This window comes from Aythya fuligula, chromosome 5 (assembly GCF_009819795.1).
Source record: "Aythya fuligula isolate bAytFul2 chromosome 5, bAytFul2.pri, whole genome shotgun sequence".
Classification (NCBI taxonomy): domain Eukaryota; kingdom Metazoa; phylum Chordata; class Aves; order Anseriformes; family Anatidae; genus Aythya; species Aythya fuligula.
Window position 1 is genome coordinate 31558125 of NC_045563.1, and position 15840 is coordinate 31573964.

Sequence of the window (15840 nt, forward strand, 5' to 3'; positions counted from 1 at the left end):
ATGAGCTTTGGAAGGTGCAACAAGGCAGGAGCTAGGGAAGTCAAACTGCATGAGCTAGGAGGAGAGAACATCACAATGCAATTCAACAGCTCAGCTAAGGGCAGAGCAAAACATTAAAGCTGATGGAATGGGCAGGGAAGACGTGGGTATTCAGAACTGAACCAAGAAATTTTGGCAAAAACTAATAAGAGGCAGAAGGGTTGAGGGTGAGCAGGTGTAAGGTATGACAGTTTTACTTTTGCTGTTTTATAAAAGCTTAATTCTTCTTTGTCCAAAACACCTTTGCACTCACATAGCAGCATAGCATCAGCCATGTGCTTGCTTTTTTCTGTTGCTGGTCTTAAACCCTGAAAGTCAAGGCAGCAAACAAAAAAAGCATACAAAGAATAAGAATTTCTATACTAGTTTGAGCGATACAGCATATTTAATAAGCAGAGAATCAAAATGCTAACCGAAGCACTTGAAGAACAGTAGTCCATCAAGCTAGCACTGTGAAGCAGAAACCATCCATGGATGCTTTGGCAGCAGTACTTAAAAAAAAAAAATCCAGTTACACCCTCAGGAATTTATCAAAGTTGTACGACTGTGCTCAGTTTAAAGCCACTGTTATAAGTTTTAGTGTATTTGCTATTACTACTGTTTAATTATGCGTGTTGTGCATCCAAATGGATACTTGGACATAGCCCCCAGTTCAGACCTGCATTTGTTTCAAAGTCTTGATGTGTACAATTATTTTCCATCCTTATGAAGACATCGGCAGTTGTAGAGTGAAACCATTACATTATGGAAAGCTTTTAAAGTCATTAAGAGGCAAAAGCAAAGAAACAAACCCAGAAAACCACAACCTCATCTCAGGCCTTATTCAACCTTTTCAGTCACTTATGCCTATTTGTAAAAAGATATCAGGAGTAGTTTCCCACAAAAGAGCAGAACTTGACAATAAAGAACACATTTAAATAGTACTACGTACTATGCAAATTACACACTCATCCAGCTGGTGATTAGCAGACTGATTTAATCTGTGTTGAAGAAAGGGCTTTTGTAACATGAAACCTAGAAGGAAGCACATTCGTAAACAGAGCAGAGATCCAAATGCGAGTCAGAAAGAAGGCACAACAGAACTACAAGAAAAGGGAAGGCAGAGACGTTTATTCCAGCAATACTGCTGCAACTCGCTTTAGCACAAAGTGTTCATAAAAGACAACAACCCCCAGAAGTATATAAAACCAAATCCACTGAACGGCAATCCTGGAAAAAACCCTTTGATGGAGTAAACACTCCCTCTACTGCAAATGAGGAGGAGGGGTTGTGGAGAAGGGGGGCGAAAAGAGAAAGATGATTTCAGCACTGCTGCCTTGGGGCTGCTGCAGGGGCACAGAGGGAGAGGATACGAGGGAAGGTCACGCCCTCCTAAGGCCAGTACCACTACGTAATACCACATACAGTGATCAGGCACCTCTCTAGCACGCTTTAATAGAGGAGCTTCTGCTACCCCTGTACCGGGCAAATAACCTCCACCCCCATAACATGCAACCAGCATCGTCCTCCCGCAACAGCTTGATAGCAAAACTGATAAATAAACCACTGTGGAGCCCGTGGCCACTTTTTTACGAGAGCAGGACGGGAGCTCCCACGGTCAGTGCCACTAATGGTAGCGTGTAGGGAAATCTTGACTCCAAGCACCAAAGGGTTACACTGCAAAAGGCCACTTACTCCTCCGACCAAGCATCAGAAAGCTGCTCTCCCCTCTGCCCGCCCACCCACCCCCCTTCCATATAATTCAGTACAGAGTCAGTGGTCTGAGTGCTGCTAGCAGCAGCAGCAGAAGTTACTGTCCCAGGGTAGTGCAAGGGCTTCTATGTCAGGATGTCGTGGGCTTGGTGCTCCACCAGCATCTCCATGCTCCTCACATCTGTGCACCAGAACTCCAGGCGATCTTTCATCCCTTTGATCTGGAAGACAAGTCCACAGAAAGTCACTTTGCTGCTCCCTCCCACTACAACACCAACACTCACTGTTAAGGACAAACGCTTGAGATCTCAACTTCTCATAAACCCCTGCATCTAGAAAAGACACTGCTTAACATCTCTTAACATCAGAGCTACGGTATTGTAAATTAAACTGAAACGCACAACAGGAATTGTTTGCAGCTATTATGCCATGGATGTAGCAATTTTGTGTGTTTGTGTTTCTCAAAAGGTAAAGGCACCTTATATAGTCTCCCAAAACATTTATTACGAAGGTGCTGAGCTTCTCAAATTCATCTTCATTACCACCTTGAACTACTCTCTTCCCAAGACAAAGCTGCCACCTACAACCTGGGAACACAACATTTTGTTCGATGCACCTAAGTCTGAAGAAACCACATAAACATCTGCAGCCTTCTGTAGCACACTGTCATCGCCTCTCTGTTTCCTGGTGGTTTGTGTGGTTTTTGAGAAGTGTTGCGAGTAGTTTATCGCCTGACAGATTTGCAACTAGCTACTGCAAATCAGATACAAGAAGTACTGTCTACCTACGGTAAGAGCTAAAGAAGGCAACATAAAAAGGATGGAGGAAAAGCTGATATACTTCTGAGCTCCTTGAGGAGCTTCAAGAAACACTAAGGAGACACTCTCAGCTAGTAACTCTTCCCAGTTGTTACTTTAGTTTCCGGTCACCTCAGACACAAGAAAACAAGTCAGACATGCCACAGTACTCAAGCTGGTCATTACCTGCTGTAAATCCAGCACACGTGGCTGCACCCACGTCATGTGCACCCTCTTATCCACTTCATCAATACTGCCCTTTACCAAGCCTACTGACAGCGCCTTCATCACCAGCAGTTCCACCTTAAAAAGGAAAAAAAAAAGATCAAGAACACAGAATCAGCCGCTTTTCCAAAGATGGATGAAATTTTTAAATGGATCTAGCCTGCAGAATTCTTTCTACATTCAAAACAATCAAGACCACCTCCAGTCTCTCACACCCATCTTTTAAATGGAATAACTTATTCAGTGGATGAAGAGCTGTAGGTGCTCTGCACCTTTCTTTTAGCAAGGAACTCAGCAAAACCTTTTACCACATTCTTGTTGACAAGCTCGTCAGAGCATACAGAGGGACCGCAAGATGAGTGAAAGAATCTGCTAAGCCTCCAAGCTCAAGGGGTAGTGGTTAGTGATTCAGAGCTGCAGACAGCTAGCTACAAGCAGTTTCCCAGGCGTTGATACTGGGTCTGATACCAGTTCATTGCATTTGAAATCAGCAGCATTACAAATCTGCAGATGAAGCCAAACTGGTAGGAGAGGTAGATAAGCTAGAAGTAAAGAGTCACCGTAATGACAGACCTCAACAGCCTGAGCTAACAAGAACTGCGTGGAGTGCAACGAAGACAAGTGCAAGGTCCCACATCTGAGACAGAAAGCTTCCCAGCAACGGCACAGGCTGAGCTCTGGCCACAGAAACCCTGCTCAAAAGGGGGGGACTCGCAGCAGGGGCAGCGACCTCACACTTCCTCAAACATACCTGAAACACTGGGGTCTGCTGTGCACCACCCTCTTTCTAGTTTGAGTCAGGCAGTGCAAAACTGGAGAGAGTACAGCAAAGAGCCACCAAGATTAGGAGGTGGGGAACCTGACATAGGAAGAAACTGGATTTGTTCAGCTTCAGCAAGAGAAGGCTTAGGGCAATCTCATCACTGGCTTCCAAAACTTAAAAGGCAGTAACACAGAACGTGGAGGTAGCGTTCTTACAAGGACACATGAAAAGACAAGGGACAACAGGCAGAAGTTGCTTCAAAGGAATTCCACCTGGATTACAGAAAAAAAAACCTTCACTGTGAGAAAAATTAAACATCAGTGACACGGTGGAATCTCCCCTCACTGGATGACGAAGAATCTGCCAAACTCACTTACTAAGAACAGGAACAATTCCTCGCAAGAACGGAGTTCTCCAAATGCACAAGAACAGGGGAGAATGTTTATACTTAGAGTTGAGCTGTGGGAGTAGACCTATCCAGAAGCTTTTAGAGCTTCAAAACTCAGATATCAAAAAGTGTCAGACCTGAACTCACCTCATTCACAGTCACTTTGGCACTCTTAGCAATCTCTTCAAAAGTGAGTTGCCTGTGATTGGCTGGTCGGGTGAAAGTCATCTGAATTCAAGCAAACAGAACAAAAAATAAAGCCGCATAGTTTTATTTCCCCTCCACGCACAGGTTGCACAACTTTCACTGCATCCCCCTGCTGAGCACTCAACGTGCAGTGCCAACTACATTGCTTACATTTAATTGAAATACTTCAAATAAAAACAGATTTACATCAGCAGAAAGGAGCAGCACCCCTCACTCCTCCACACACACCTCGATCCTCCAAGCATTTCTTAGACAACAAAAGCTCCAAATAAAGCAAATCAATCTGTGCTGAAGTGTCTCAGTGCCCACCAAATTCCTGGCATAACACAACGCCTAGAGGACGTAAGACTAGTTCTCAGTAAAACACGAGAAGTGGAATATATCTGCACACACCTGTGCACAAATACATAAATACACATTATCCTTCAGATACTCAATATTTAAGTTTTTGAGAACAGAGCCAGAGCCATGGAGGATTATACGTCAGTGCTATTTAGTAACAATAGAGCCAAAGCCTTCGAGTGACAGGAGAAAACTGCTTTTAATATATAGGGTTGCCTCTCAGGGAAAGGATTTTCAGGCCTCCTTAAATTAAAATGTTAACTGTGTTTTCAGAAGTCTTTGTTATACTAGAACTGTTACACTTGAGCAGTTTTTGCAGATACCTTTCTTCCCCACCTCCACATCCTTCCTCAAAGAGAGCACACCCTTTACACTGCAAACAAGCAGTAGCTGAAGACTTTTCCTAGCAGTACTTGCTTTTTGGCACCACCTAGAGGTGAAACTTGCAGTCAACAGCTAGTTATAACCCTGAGGATCCGTAAAACAAGTAAATCCAGCAGACAACACGCCGCTTAACAGTGCGACCCCCATCAAAAGGCAGTTAGAGCAGTGCCTTTCTATTTCCCACATTTAACACGTAACAGCTGTCAGCTCAGCAGCTCACCTCCATAAGACATAAAAGTTGAATCTTCTGCAGCAGAAGTGCTTCATTTGCGGCCAGATCTGGCTGTGAGAGGATAAAATGAAACATGTTCATTAGTACTTATTTCCCCCCCACCCCTGGGAGCACACCGTACACTGATGGAAGCCACTCAGCAACCCGTTATCCTCATTTACAAGGGAAAGACACCGTTACAATCCACCTACTGCTTGGCAGTAAGTCCATAAAATAAGTCTGCATGCTTAAATGCAGGGCTTCAAAAGGTGGGCAGCCTGCTACTACACGGCCACAGCCTGGTAGAAGCAGCCAGGTCAACCTGCAAATTACTGCTATGTCCATAACCACGGGATCAGAAAATCCAGAGTTGGAAGGGACCCATGAGGATCGTTGAGTCCAACTCCTGGCTCCACACGGGGCTTCCTAAAAACTAAACTGAACACAAGTCCTGTGAGGAGCAGCTGAGGGCACTGGGGGTGTTTAGTCTGGAGAAGAGGAGGCTCAGGGAGACCTCATTGCTCTCTGCAGCTACCTGAAAGGAAGGTGTGGGGAGCTGGGGGTCAGCCAGTTCTCACTGATAATTAGTGATAGAGCTAGAGGGAGTGGCCTCAAGTTGCCCCAGGGGAGGTTTAGGCTGGCAATGAGGAGCCATTTCTGCTCAGGAAGAGCAGTCAGGCACTGGGACACGCTGCCCAGGGAGGTGGTGGGGTCACCGTCCCTGGGGGTGTTCAAGGAAAGGTTGGACGTGGTGCTTAGGGACATGGTTTAGCGGGGAAATTGGTGGTAGGGGGTGGTTGGACCAGATGGTCTTGGAGGGCTTTCCAACCTGAATGATGCTGTGCTTCTATGGAAGAAGCAATGCTACGCTATGATTAAAATTACACCCATGCAAAGATTCAGGAAATTTAACTCAAGTTAAAGCATCTCCTAAGCAAACGCTGTAAACCAAGCCTAGCCTGAAGCAACGTAACTCGTTCACTCACCTGCTGCCCCCATGCTGACTTCAAAGCCTGAAAAGTCTCCACATTACCACTGTTGAAGGCATAAAGTGTATCAATCAGCCACTGCCTGTCAGTGTTCCTCAGGGACTCCAGAACAGGGTGCATGAGCTGTAGAATGCAGGCAAGACTGTGTTAATAGGGTAAAATCAACTTGTGGTACTTAGGAGCTGAAACACAGCAGCAGCAACTTACCAGCTCCCCAAAGTTATAAACACCTTCTCCCAAGAGCCCTGCCAGCCCCAGGGTAAAGGCTCTCTCCTGCTGCTCTGACACTGCAGGAAAAAAAAAAAAATACAAACCACACTCAAAACAACAAAAATAAAACTCAGGATGAAGCAGCAGCCTAAGATCCATCACCCCTTCCCTCACCCTCCTCTCTGTGTCTGTATTAAATCATCTCCAGCCTTCCTCCTCCTCATCTACTCCCACGACTGTCACTGCAGGCTTCTGAATTTCAGCAGTAGTGGCACAAACTGGCTATTTTTAAAACCTATTTTGAAGATTTTGGGGAAATAGAAAAAACTATCCCTTCCAGAAGAAGCACTACCCCCTGCCCCCACCCCTTCAATACACTTCTGTGTCGAATCTTACTCGGGCATTCTTTTGGTGTTCCCCTTCCCCCTAAACCCTGACCCAACAACGACAGATTCAAAATAACATTGAGAAAACTTCTCTGCCAGTGCATTCATTTAAAATGGTAAAAGAGAATGGAAGTTGGGGCTTTGTGTGCTTGGCGAAGGAGTTACCTGGCAGATCTTTAACATCGATGCATCCCAGGAAGCGCAGAGCATCCTTGTAGTAGGAGGCGTGGTTCCCAATCGTCTGGTAGTACTTGCTGGAGAGGTCGTAGAAGCGGCTGTGAACTGAAGTCACCCCAGGGAGATTGTTCAGCATCTCCTCAACCTCCTCGATGGTCTCCTGGAGGAGAGCAGGAGGTCTGTTTGTTACAGGTAAGGGCACAGCTCACACCCGTCCACCTCCCAGGTTACTGGGAAGGGGTTTGCACTCCTGGTTGTTCCAGAGGTAGCACCAATCAGCAGTAAAGCAGATGAGGCCACTGCCAAAGCCCAGAGGATGACAGAAAACAAGGCAGGAAACAAAGTACTGCAGCTCAATCCTTGTTAGCTAAACATCACCAAGCACCCTAAACACTGCTGATTCCAAAAGGCTCTGAGTTGGGACCCAAAATACATGAAGAGCTCTCCTCTTCTCACCTTTGTGACCTGCAGGTCTCCGATGTTCAGCTTCAGGGCCCCAATGGCTGTTTTACACAGAATGACAGCTTCATCGCTGCTTTTTACCTGCAGTTACACAGAGAGACAGTTAGAGAACGTCACCACCCCAGCCAGGCAGGCTCCTGAAACCTCAAGGTAGTTGCATTCCATTTGTTAACAGGCCCCTGCCTTAAAATAAGGGATCATTCACCACAGAGAGGAAGTGTTCTCCAGTGCAGGTCTCAACACACAGTCTGCCTCTTCAGCTATATGATGCTCACAAGCAAAACAATTCCTGAAAGCAAATCACCAGAAGGTGCAACCTCTAAATTACCTTTTCTCGAGTCTTCTCCAAAAAAGTAAGGGCCACCGTGGGATCTGGAGTGGAGAAAGAAAGCAGCAATATCAGGAATTCCAGCCGAAATAAATCTCAGCCTTTAAAGAAATCTTTTAACAGAATTCAAGAAGACTGGAATATTTTTCCTAGTGTATTGCTCCACCTCCCAGAGGTGCAGAAAGCCTGGCCTACAGACAGTGGCACAGCAGCTAACTCTCCAACAAAACAGCTCTCATACAGCAGCGATTATTTCAGCTCTTCCTGTTGGTGCTTCCCTTTTCAGCATAACCAAAACACAACAGCTAAGTTTTGGATATTTGGCCATTCCTATTAACTAGTTACATTCCACAGCCATCCCTTTTTAAAAACACTGTAGGCAGCGGGTAAGGTCACCTACCTGTCATCTGCCTCACTACATGAAGAATGATCTCTACGAGGGACAAGGGATTCACCCTGCAACAACAGAAAAGTCACTGCCACAGGAGTCGTAGCCGGCGGCACATTACCTAAAAACCTCCAGGCAAATAAACTCACCTGTGTTCAAACTCACTGATGAAGTTCTCATAAAGCTGTGGGTACAAAGACATCGGCAGTCAGGGCAAAGTTATACTTTGTTTTACCTAAGATATTCAGTTTTCGTTGCATTCCTATTCATCCCTTCAACAAAGCAGTGGGCATCCAGCAGAGGAATGCCTACGGCACGCAAAATTCAGAAGCCCCAGGTTGTTTATTTTGGATAATTTTGTCTGTTCTACACCTAGAAATTAACAGCTCTTTATCACAGAAAGAAGTACAAAGTGGGATTGGGACGGAAAAACACAAAGGAGAGGGAAAACATACAACTACTCACGCAAGCAGTTATCTCCAGACACAGAAAAGCTTCCCAGAGCATGGGTGAAACAAATTACTGAATGATTTGAAGCAACCGTGAGCATGACAACCCACCCTGTGTTTGGGATCATAACCCTTTTGTTGTGAAAGGAAAGAGACTCCCTCTGCACCCCAAAACAATCTCAAGTGCCCAGAATTAAGCCAGCACTGGATTGAAGCTCCTCACGCTAACACATTTAATCTCAGCAGGTTTTTAACACATTAACTAAAACCTACACACTTCATAACCCCCTCAGATTGAATTCACCTAGCTCAGTAATGCTCTGCAGTCCCAGAGTGCTTGCAGTGAGTACGATACAGCCCCTGTAGATCCGTCCCTGGTAGCAATAACCCCCGGGGAGGGGGATCCCCGCGCGCCTCACCTTGATGAGCCCATCTCCCTGGGCGAAGCACGGGTCCTGCACGAAGTCCAAGACCTGCAGCGTCAGCTGGTGCCACAGCCTGTCAAAGCCACAGAGCCGCTCAGCGCCCCGCGCTCCGCACCGGCCCCACGCCGCTGCTCAGCCCCCAGCCCCGACATTACCCCCACCCCCACCCCCCCGTACCCCCTCGCGGCCCCCCTGCGCCTCACTTCTTGTTGTAGAGCTCCTCCAGGCGGTGCCACACGGCGGCCTGCCCCGGCCCCGAGCTCTGGCTCTGCTGCAGGAAGCCCGGCACGTCCTTCATGGCGGCGGCGGCCCCAGTCCCAGTCCCAATCCCGATCCCAGTCCCAATCCCAATCCGGACCCGGCCCCGCGCAGCGGCACCGACACCGACAGCGAGGGGGACAGCACCCCGCCGGAAGTGCGCACTCACTTCCGGCCCCGCGCGAGGCGCGCTGGGTAACCCCGGTAACCATGGCAACGCCCCCGAGGCCTAGGCCAAAACAACGGGCGCGCGGCAATGCGCTCACTTCCGGCCCCGCGCGGGGCACGCTGGGTGTCCCCCCCCCCGTAGCCATGGCAACGCCGGGCTCCCGCCTCCCCAAAAAACAAAATCATTAACAACAAATAAATAAGTAAATAAGTAAATAAATAAATATATAAACAGTGAAATCTCTCCTCTCCGGCCCCGCGCGGGGCACGCTGGCCGTGGCAATGATTTATTTTTTTTCCTCCCCGCTCCTAAAAAAATAAATCAGAAAAAAAATAAAAATAAAAACACACACGTCAAAATAAAATAAAATAAAATAATAATCATCATCATCATCCTAAACAGACACATACACCCTCCCCAAAGCCCTCCTTTCCGGCCCCGCGCGGGGCACGCTGGGTCCCCCCCGCAGCCATGGCAACACCTCCCCCTCGGAAAAAAAAATAAAAAAATAAAAAATAAAACCAGCCCCAAAAAAGCACAGCCCGGCCCCAAAGCGGGCCGCGGAGCCATGGAGCGGGGGGCCCGGCGCGGGGCCGTGGCGGCCGGCGTCCTCCTGGCGGCGGGTGGGGGCCGAGATGGGGGGGAGAGGGCTTGGGGGAAGGGAGAGGGCAGCGGGGGGTGGGCGAGGGCTCGGAGCCGGGAGGGGCGCCGGGGGGAGAAGCAGGGGGTGAGGGGTAGGGCTGGGCGCTGGGGCAGGCTATGGGGACCCCCCCCGAGCCGCCCCCTCAGCGGCTCTCTGCTTTCTTGCAGCATGGAGGAGCCTCCGGGAGCGCGGCCCAAAGGATGGAGGCGGCCCCCGGGGCCTGGCTCGGCTCTTGTCCTGCTGCGGGATGGGCTGCGGAGCCTGGAGGTGGGCTGCGGGGCTGCGGGGAGCAGGCACCCCGAGCCGGGGGCTGCTGCCTGGTTCCGCCAGGTCTCTGCACCCATATGGGAGCAGGACTCCCGCGGGAAGGGGCTCACGCTCCTAGGTTGGAACTACGGAGCTCCTCCTGTCTAAATGGGCACACGGTCTCCGTGTCTGTGAGCCTGAGCTGGTGTGTTCCAGCCTGGGAGCTCGAGGAGCCCTACTCCTCAGAGTAGGGAGGTTTAGCCGAAAAATGTCAGCGTTTGCCAGGTTATGAATTTAGCTCTCTGGGAATCTGGCCTGGCAAGGCAGAGCCACGTCCTTGTCAGCCACGCTGAGGGCGATGTTAGAACTCGATAATTGTTATCTGCAGATTGCCAGGATCCAGCAGCTCCCTCTTGGCTCTTCACGTTCCCACGCCTTCCCTGGACTGCTCTTAATGTCCTGCACTAGCAAGCACTAATTGTCCAGGGAGAAACTGTTCCTTGAGATGATAATGGCTGTTCTCAGACCCATCTGCATGTACTGCTGACCTGCAATTCCTTTAGTCATTTTCCATTTATACGTGGAGCTCTCCCGAGGCAGAGCCCCCAGGGAAATAGAGAACTGGTGAAATGTCTGTGCTAACCCGGGCAGTGTTGTCCCAGAGTGACCACACCACCTTGTTAGAAACTTCTTGAAACCAAGGCCATAGAGAAGAGTCTTCATTATCCCAGAAGCATTGCAAGTAGATTATGAGACTTGCAATTCCCTGAATGCTGTTCTCACAGTCCTGTGTCCACTCCCTGTGCAAAACAAACAAACAAAAACTCTCAGGGGAATATGGTGCGTTTTGATTTGGCATTTTTAGATCTTTGTAAGAAAGTGTAATGCAAAGCACCTTTTCCTATGGTATTAGACTACTGCTTAAGCTTTCTCCTCCTTGATTAAGTACTAGCACACAGTCCTGCAGATTGAAGAGCTTTCTGCAATTTCTTGGGGTGTTTTTCTCCCCCTGAGCAGTTCTTTCAGCTGAAGTCTCTGACAGCGTGCTACCTGCTGTGCTTTCTCTCTGTTCCAAGCAGGATCCAAGGCACTAGGCCCTTCTCGCTGTCTGCTGCCACCAGAGCCATTTTAGGATTGGGCAGATGGGGAGATGATGGTGGGAAGAAGCCGCTCACCCTGCAGGACGTGGCAAAGCTAATTCGGAACAAGGAGTGTCGCCGAATAGTGGTGATGGCTGGTGCTGGGATTAGCACCCCCAGTGGTATTCCAGATTTTAGGTAATGCCTTCGTTGTTTTATTTATCCTTTTTCGGTGCTGGGACTGCCAGGATCAGGTGTAGGTAATGGTGGTGCCAGGCTAGGCTAATCACAGGAGTTTTCTTACCTGCTTATTCTCTGTCCGTTAACGGCAGGCTGGCACCACTCTGGGTCATGTTTTGGCCCAGGTCTTCAGGATGATAGTCGTGCTTGTTGCTTGGGTTTGTGATGGCATTGATTGCACCACCTTGGCCCTTCCAACTCTGACTGTCAGCACACCTTTGTAGCCAGAAGGTGGGGTGGCACTAGATCAGACCCACAAGGTGCATTCTCTTGTGCAGAGGTGGTTTCAGGTGCTCTCCTGATGCAGCTCTGCTCTGAATGGATGATGCAAAGCAGCAAGAGAGACCGCAAGGACCTGTCTGTGTGCTCTGTTGTGTCTGGATCTGGTTCTCTTCCTGCAGTCTGACCACCAGTCCTGCTTTCCTCTCTTTGCAGGTCCCCAGGGAGCGGCCTCTACAGTAACCTTGAGCAGTATGACATCCCTTATCCAGAAGCCATCTTCGAACTGACCTATTTCTTTGTCAACCCCAAGCCCTTTTTCACTCTGGCCAAGGAGCTGTACCCTGGCAATTACAGACCCAACTATGCCCACTATTTCCTGAGGCTCCTTCATGACAAAGGGCTCCTTCTGCGGCTCTACACCCAAAACATTGATGGGCTGGAGAGAGGTGAGTTTTCTCTTCCCCATCTCCCAACAGCAAAATACCAGGAAGAGGGTGAGGAGGAGGACTGGGGGAAATGCCTAACAAACAAGGAGTTTCTGGGTCAGTCACCTCATGCTGAGTTGACCCGTCCCCACGTGCTGTGTTCCAGCTGCTGGGATCCCTCCTGACAGACTGGTGGAAGCCCACGGCACCTTCGCCACTGCCACTTGTACGGTCTGTCGAAGGAAATTCCCGGGAGAGGACTTCAGGGTGAGTGGTCACAGCTGGGCATTGACACAAACCAATGCAAAGAGAAGAACCTATTGCAGGCCCGTTACTTTGCCCTCAGGGCCAGCAGGGCTTGTTGGAGGGGATTAGGCTTGGTGCAAGGAAACGGAGGGGCTGGATGTTGCAGCAAGGCTACGATGTGGTTGTGACCCTGCTTGTGCGGGTACGTGCTGCCCTGTAACAAGTGGTGTTGGGTGCTTTTACTTCAGGGGGACGTCATGGCAGACAAGGTCCCTCACTGCCGTGTCTGCACTGGAATTGTCAAGCCTGACATCGTGTTCTTTGGCGAGGAGCTCCCGCAGCGCTTCTTCCTGCACGTGACAGACTTCCCCATGGCGGACCTGCTTTTTGTCATCGGGACATCCCTGGAGGTCTGGGACTAGGGAACACCCCATCTCACAAGAAGGAAAAGGCACACCAACGGGGCTGAGGGCCTTTGGAGGACAGAGGGGGCTTAGAGAAGGCAAGAAACTGGGTTTCAAGGTAAAATGTGAGGTGGCAAGGTGAGAAATAGGGTGCATGCACTTTGTGAAGTCGAAAAACCTTGTGTGCTCCTGGTAAAGGTGGGCACCTAACAAGGAAGAAGCATTTTTTGCGTCTACCCGAAGACAGGCCACCAGATAACTGGTGACATCTGTGATTTGCTCAAATCTGGGGTAGCTTAGCCCACAGTGGGAGAATCTGATAAGCGCTAACGAAGTCCTCGTGTGCAGTAAGTTCATGCCTTCAGTGCCCCTCAGCCAGGTGACGGTGTCTCTCTGCTCCTCTGGGTTGCCTTCCTTCAGGTGGAGCCCTTTGCCAGCCTGGCAGGAGCTGTTCGCAGCTCCGTTCCCCGAGTCCTCATCAACCGCGATCTCATAGGACCGTTCGCCTGGCAGCAGCGCTACAACGACATAGCCCAGCTGGGGGACGTGGTCGGCGGGGTCGAGAAGCTGGTGGAGCTGCTGGGCTGGAATGAAGAGATGCAAGCACTAATTCAGAAGGAAAAAGAAAAGGTGGGAAGGGGCTCAGAGCCCCATCTCCCTCCCTTAGCCTCTTCGTTCCTCATGTTGGAGTTATCTTGGGGGAAGCAGGTGGTGCGTGCTGGGATTAGAGACTTGTACCCCAGACATTGCCACGTTTGCAGTCTGCATTCAGAGGGAAGGACCACAGAAATGTGCGGAAGGGTTACAAAAAGAAAAATATCAAACTCAAGTGGTATTTCACAATGAGGGCAGGCGCAGTGCCTGCCTTGGTGCCTTGGTTTCATTTCTAGTGAATTTTCTGGTCATTTGTGAGAAACAGGTAATGCTAGAAATGAAAGTTGTCTCTCACTGTACCACAGCTGACGCCAAGCGAGGTGCTGCAGTGGCAGGTATGCTGCAGCCACCAAGCAGCACGCAGCAACAGCAGCGCTGAGTTGCTAATGAAAGACTTGGCACCTCTTTTTTACACCTGATTGTTTATTTCACCATGCCATTCTTCTTACATCTGTACTCTTTTGAGATCTTCAGAAGTGAGAAACTGTCAGCAAGCAAGTTCTTAATTGCTTTAAATTTAATGCTAATGTTAATTATTATATTACTTTAGATCCACTGGGAAGATTTTTCTACATGTTGCATGGAATTCTCTAAACTTTCTTTCTTTTATTTTTAATTTAAGCCAAAATTCTAACTTGTGGGCCGGGCCAATTCTGCTTGTGACCAAGCGCACAGCTCCATCCTCGGCAGCAGGGCTCTGACAACTTGCTGCAGTGAGAAGCCAGTTGTATTTTTAAGCATCTGTATGTTAATGTTTGCACACAATTTAACCTGACCCAAGAGAAAAATCTGGCTTCAACGTTCCATGTTTAATATTAAGGTTGTTATAACTTTCATCAGATTGTTGGATAGGAATGAATAAGAATTTTTAGGTTTAATTAGTAATTATTGGTTGGGTTTTTGATTTCTCATTGTAAGACATGTTGCATTTGTATGAGTAACCGGTCTTTGATGTAACGTTTGTGGTCTTCTGTATCTCAGAGGGATAAAGCTGGAGCAAATGTGGTAAAGCATGGAAAAAAAAAGCCTCCTTGCTCTGGGATTTTGGTGTTAGCAAGCATCACGGACTGAAATAGCAGGGGATGGGAGGTTTGAAACACCCCAGCAAACACCGTGTGGTCTTTCTATTTTTAGCTGGATGCAAAAGACAAATAGGACAGCTGGCTCCCTGCTGCTGGAGAGCAACGTTCACCTTGAAGAGGAGACTTTGTGCCCAGCATGGGCAGGGAATAGCATGATGGCAGGGAGCTGTGGGAGAGGCCGTCCAGCTCTGCAGCAGCAAATCTACCTGGGACTGGCACTCTGGGAGGAGGGGGATGCTCGTGGCTCAGTCCAGCCTGCCTGCAAGCAGACCAGCGAGGCCTTCACCACAAAAGAAGGGAAGCTGAAGGGAGCAAAGCCCAAATACCAAGCTGCAAACTGGTCCTGCACGTGAAGGCTTTTCTACTTGAGATTTCAGAACAGTTTATATAGCCAGTGAACATTGTTCTCTCCTCGCCTTACCTCATTTCAGCACCCACTAGGAGACACTTTCCTCTTCTGTGGCTGTTGCCCTGTCAGCATGCTATTTCACCATGTCCAGCCATGAGACTTTCACCAGTAAGTCACTGGGAGCTCCTGGGCTCACGCCAGCATGCCAGACAAGATACCCAGCTGCAGTTTATGGTTAGCATCTCCCTCTTTCTGAGCCATCCAACCTTGGAGACCCTCAAAGGACTTCACAGAGCCAGAGTTGAAAATGCCACGAAAGTCAGGCCTTACAGCAGCTGGTCAGAATCACTTAATTCTGGAGTGAGATTCCCAGCTGCCCCCACAGGGCTGAGCATCTGCCAACTCATTTCACAGTTCCTCCACGGATATTTTTGTCTTAGTCGTGATCTTTCAGCTGCTGCAGACTTGTAGCATTTAGTCTTTGGATGAAACCTGTGCTAATCAGGAGATGAATGCTGTTAATGTGCCTGTAACTGGGGCCTAGCCCCTGGTCCTGTTCAGGAAGGCCAAATCAAGTCACTGGAAGAGCTGTCAATCAGTACAGTATTAATTATTTAATAATAAAAAGAGTTTGTATTCTTTTGCTGATGCCAGCTGAGGGTTTTTCTGTAAAATTCACACATTCCCTAAGTCTTTGAATACATTCTCTTCCTCCCATTATCACTCCTTCACCTGCTTTTTATGTGTCCCTGCTCCGTTTTTTTTTCTTTTTGACTTTACAAGGGTGCCTTTCTTCCCTGTAAATGCTGTCCCAGGGAGAGGCAGTTTTATCAGGACACTGCACTTACCTCCCACTCCTTCCCAAACATGCTCTAGGAAACATACTTTGCATGTCACAGGTGTTGCAGAGCATCTTCTCTGCAACAGGGCATGAAATTCATTGCCACTGGTTCCAAATTTG

The 15840-nt window shown here is 48.7% G+C and overlaps 2 protein-coding genes across 3 annotated transcripts; one reads left to right on the forward strand and one right to left on the reverse strand.

The window, feature by feature from the left end:
* Positions 1-1122: 1122 nt before the first annotated feature.
* Positions 1123-9276, reverse strand: PSMD13 (proteasome 26S subunit, non-ATPase 13). The gene is made up of 13 exons (XM_032189059.1): positions 9066-9276; positions 8857-8935; positions 8138-8172; positions 8001-8056; positions 7601-7644; positions 7267-7353; positions 6799-6970; positions 6245-6324; positions 6035-6160; positions 5058-5120; positions 4052-4132; positions 2715-2831; positions 1123-1952 (listed from the first exon to the last, which is right to left on the reverse strand). Exons 1-13 carry the CDS (start codon positions 9158-9160, stop codon positions 1857-1859), a joined length of 1131 nt encoding a protein of 376 aa, XP_032044950.1. The 5' UTR covers positions 9161-9276; the 3' UTR covers positions 1123-1856.
* Positions 9277-9790: 514 nt separating this feature from the next.
* SIRT3 (sirtuin 3) lies at positions 9791-15532 on the forward strand. Of its 2 annotated transcripts, XM_032187675.1 has the most exons (8): positions 9791-9912; positions 10100-10199; positions 11258-11455; positions 11933-12165; positions 12311-12411; positions 12639-12800; positions 13215-13424; positions 14583-15532. In XM_032187675.1, the coding sequence occupies exons 1-8, from the start codon at positions 9858-9860 to the stop codon at positions 14601-14603; spliced, it is 1080 nt and encodes a 359-aa protein (XP_032043566.1). In that variant the 5' UTR covers positions 9791-9857; the 3' UTR covers positions 14604-15532. The 2 variants fall into 2 exon arrangements, with proteins under 2 accessions (XP_032043566.1, XP_032043565.1); XM_032187674.1 differs by having other exon boundaries at positions 13215-15532.
* The last annotated feature ends 308 nt before the right edge of the window (positions 15533-15840 follow it).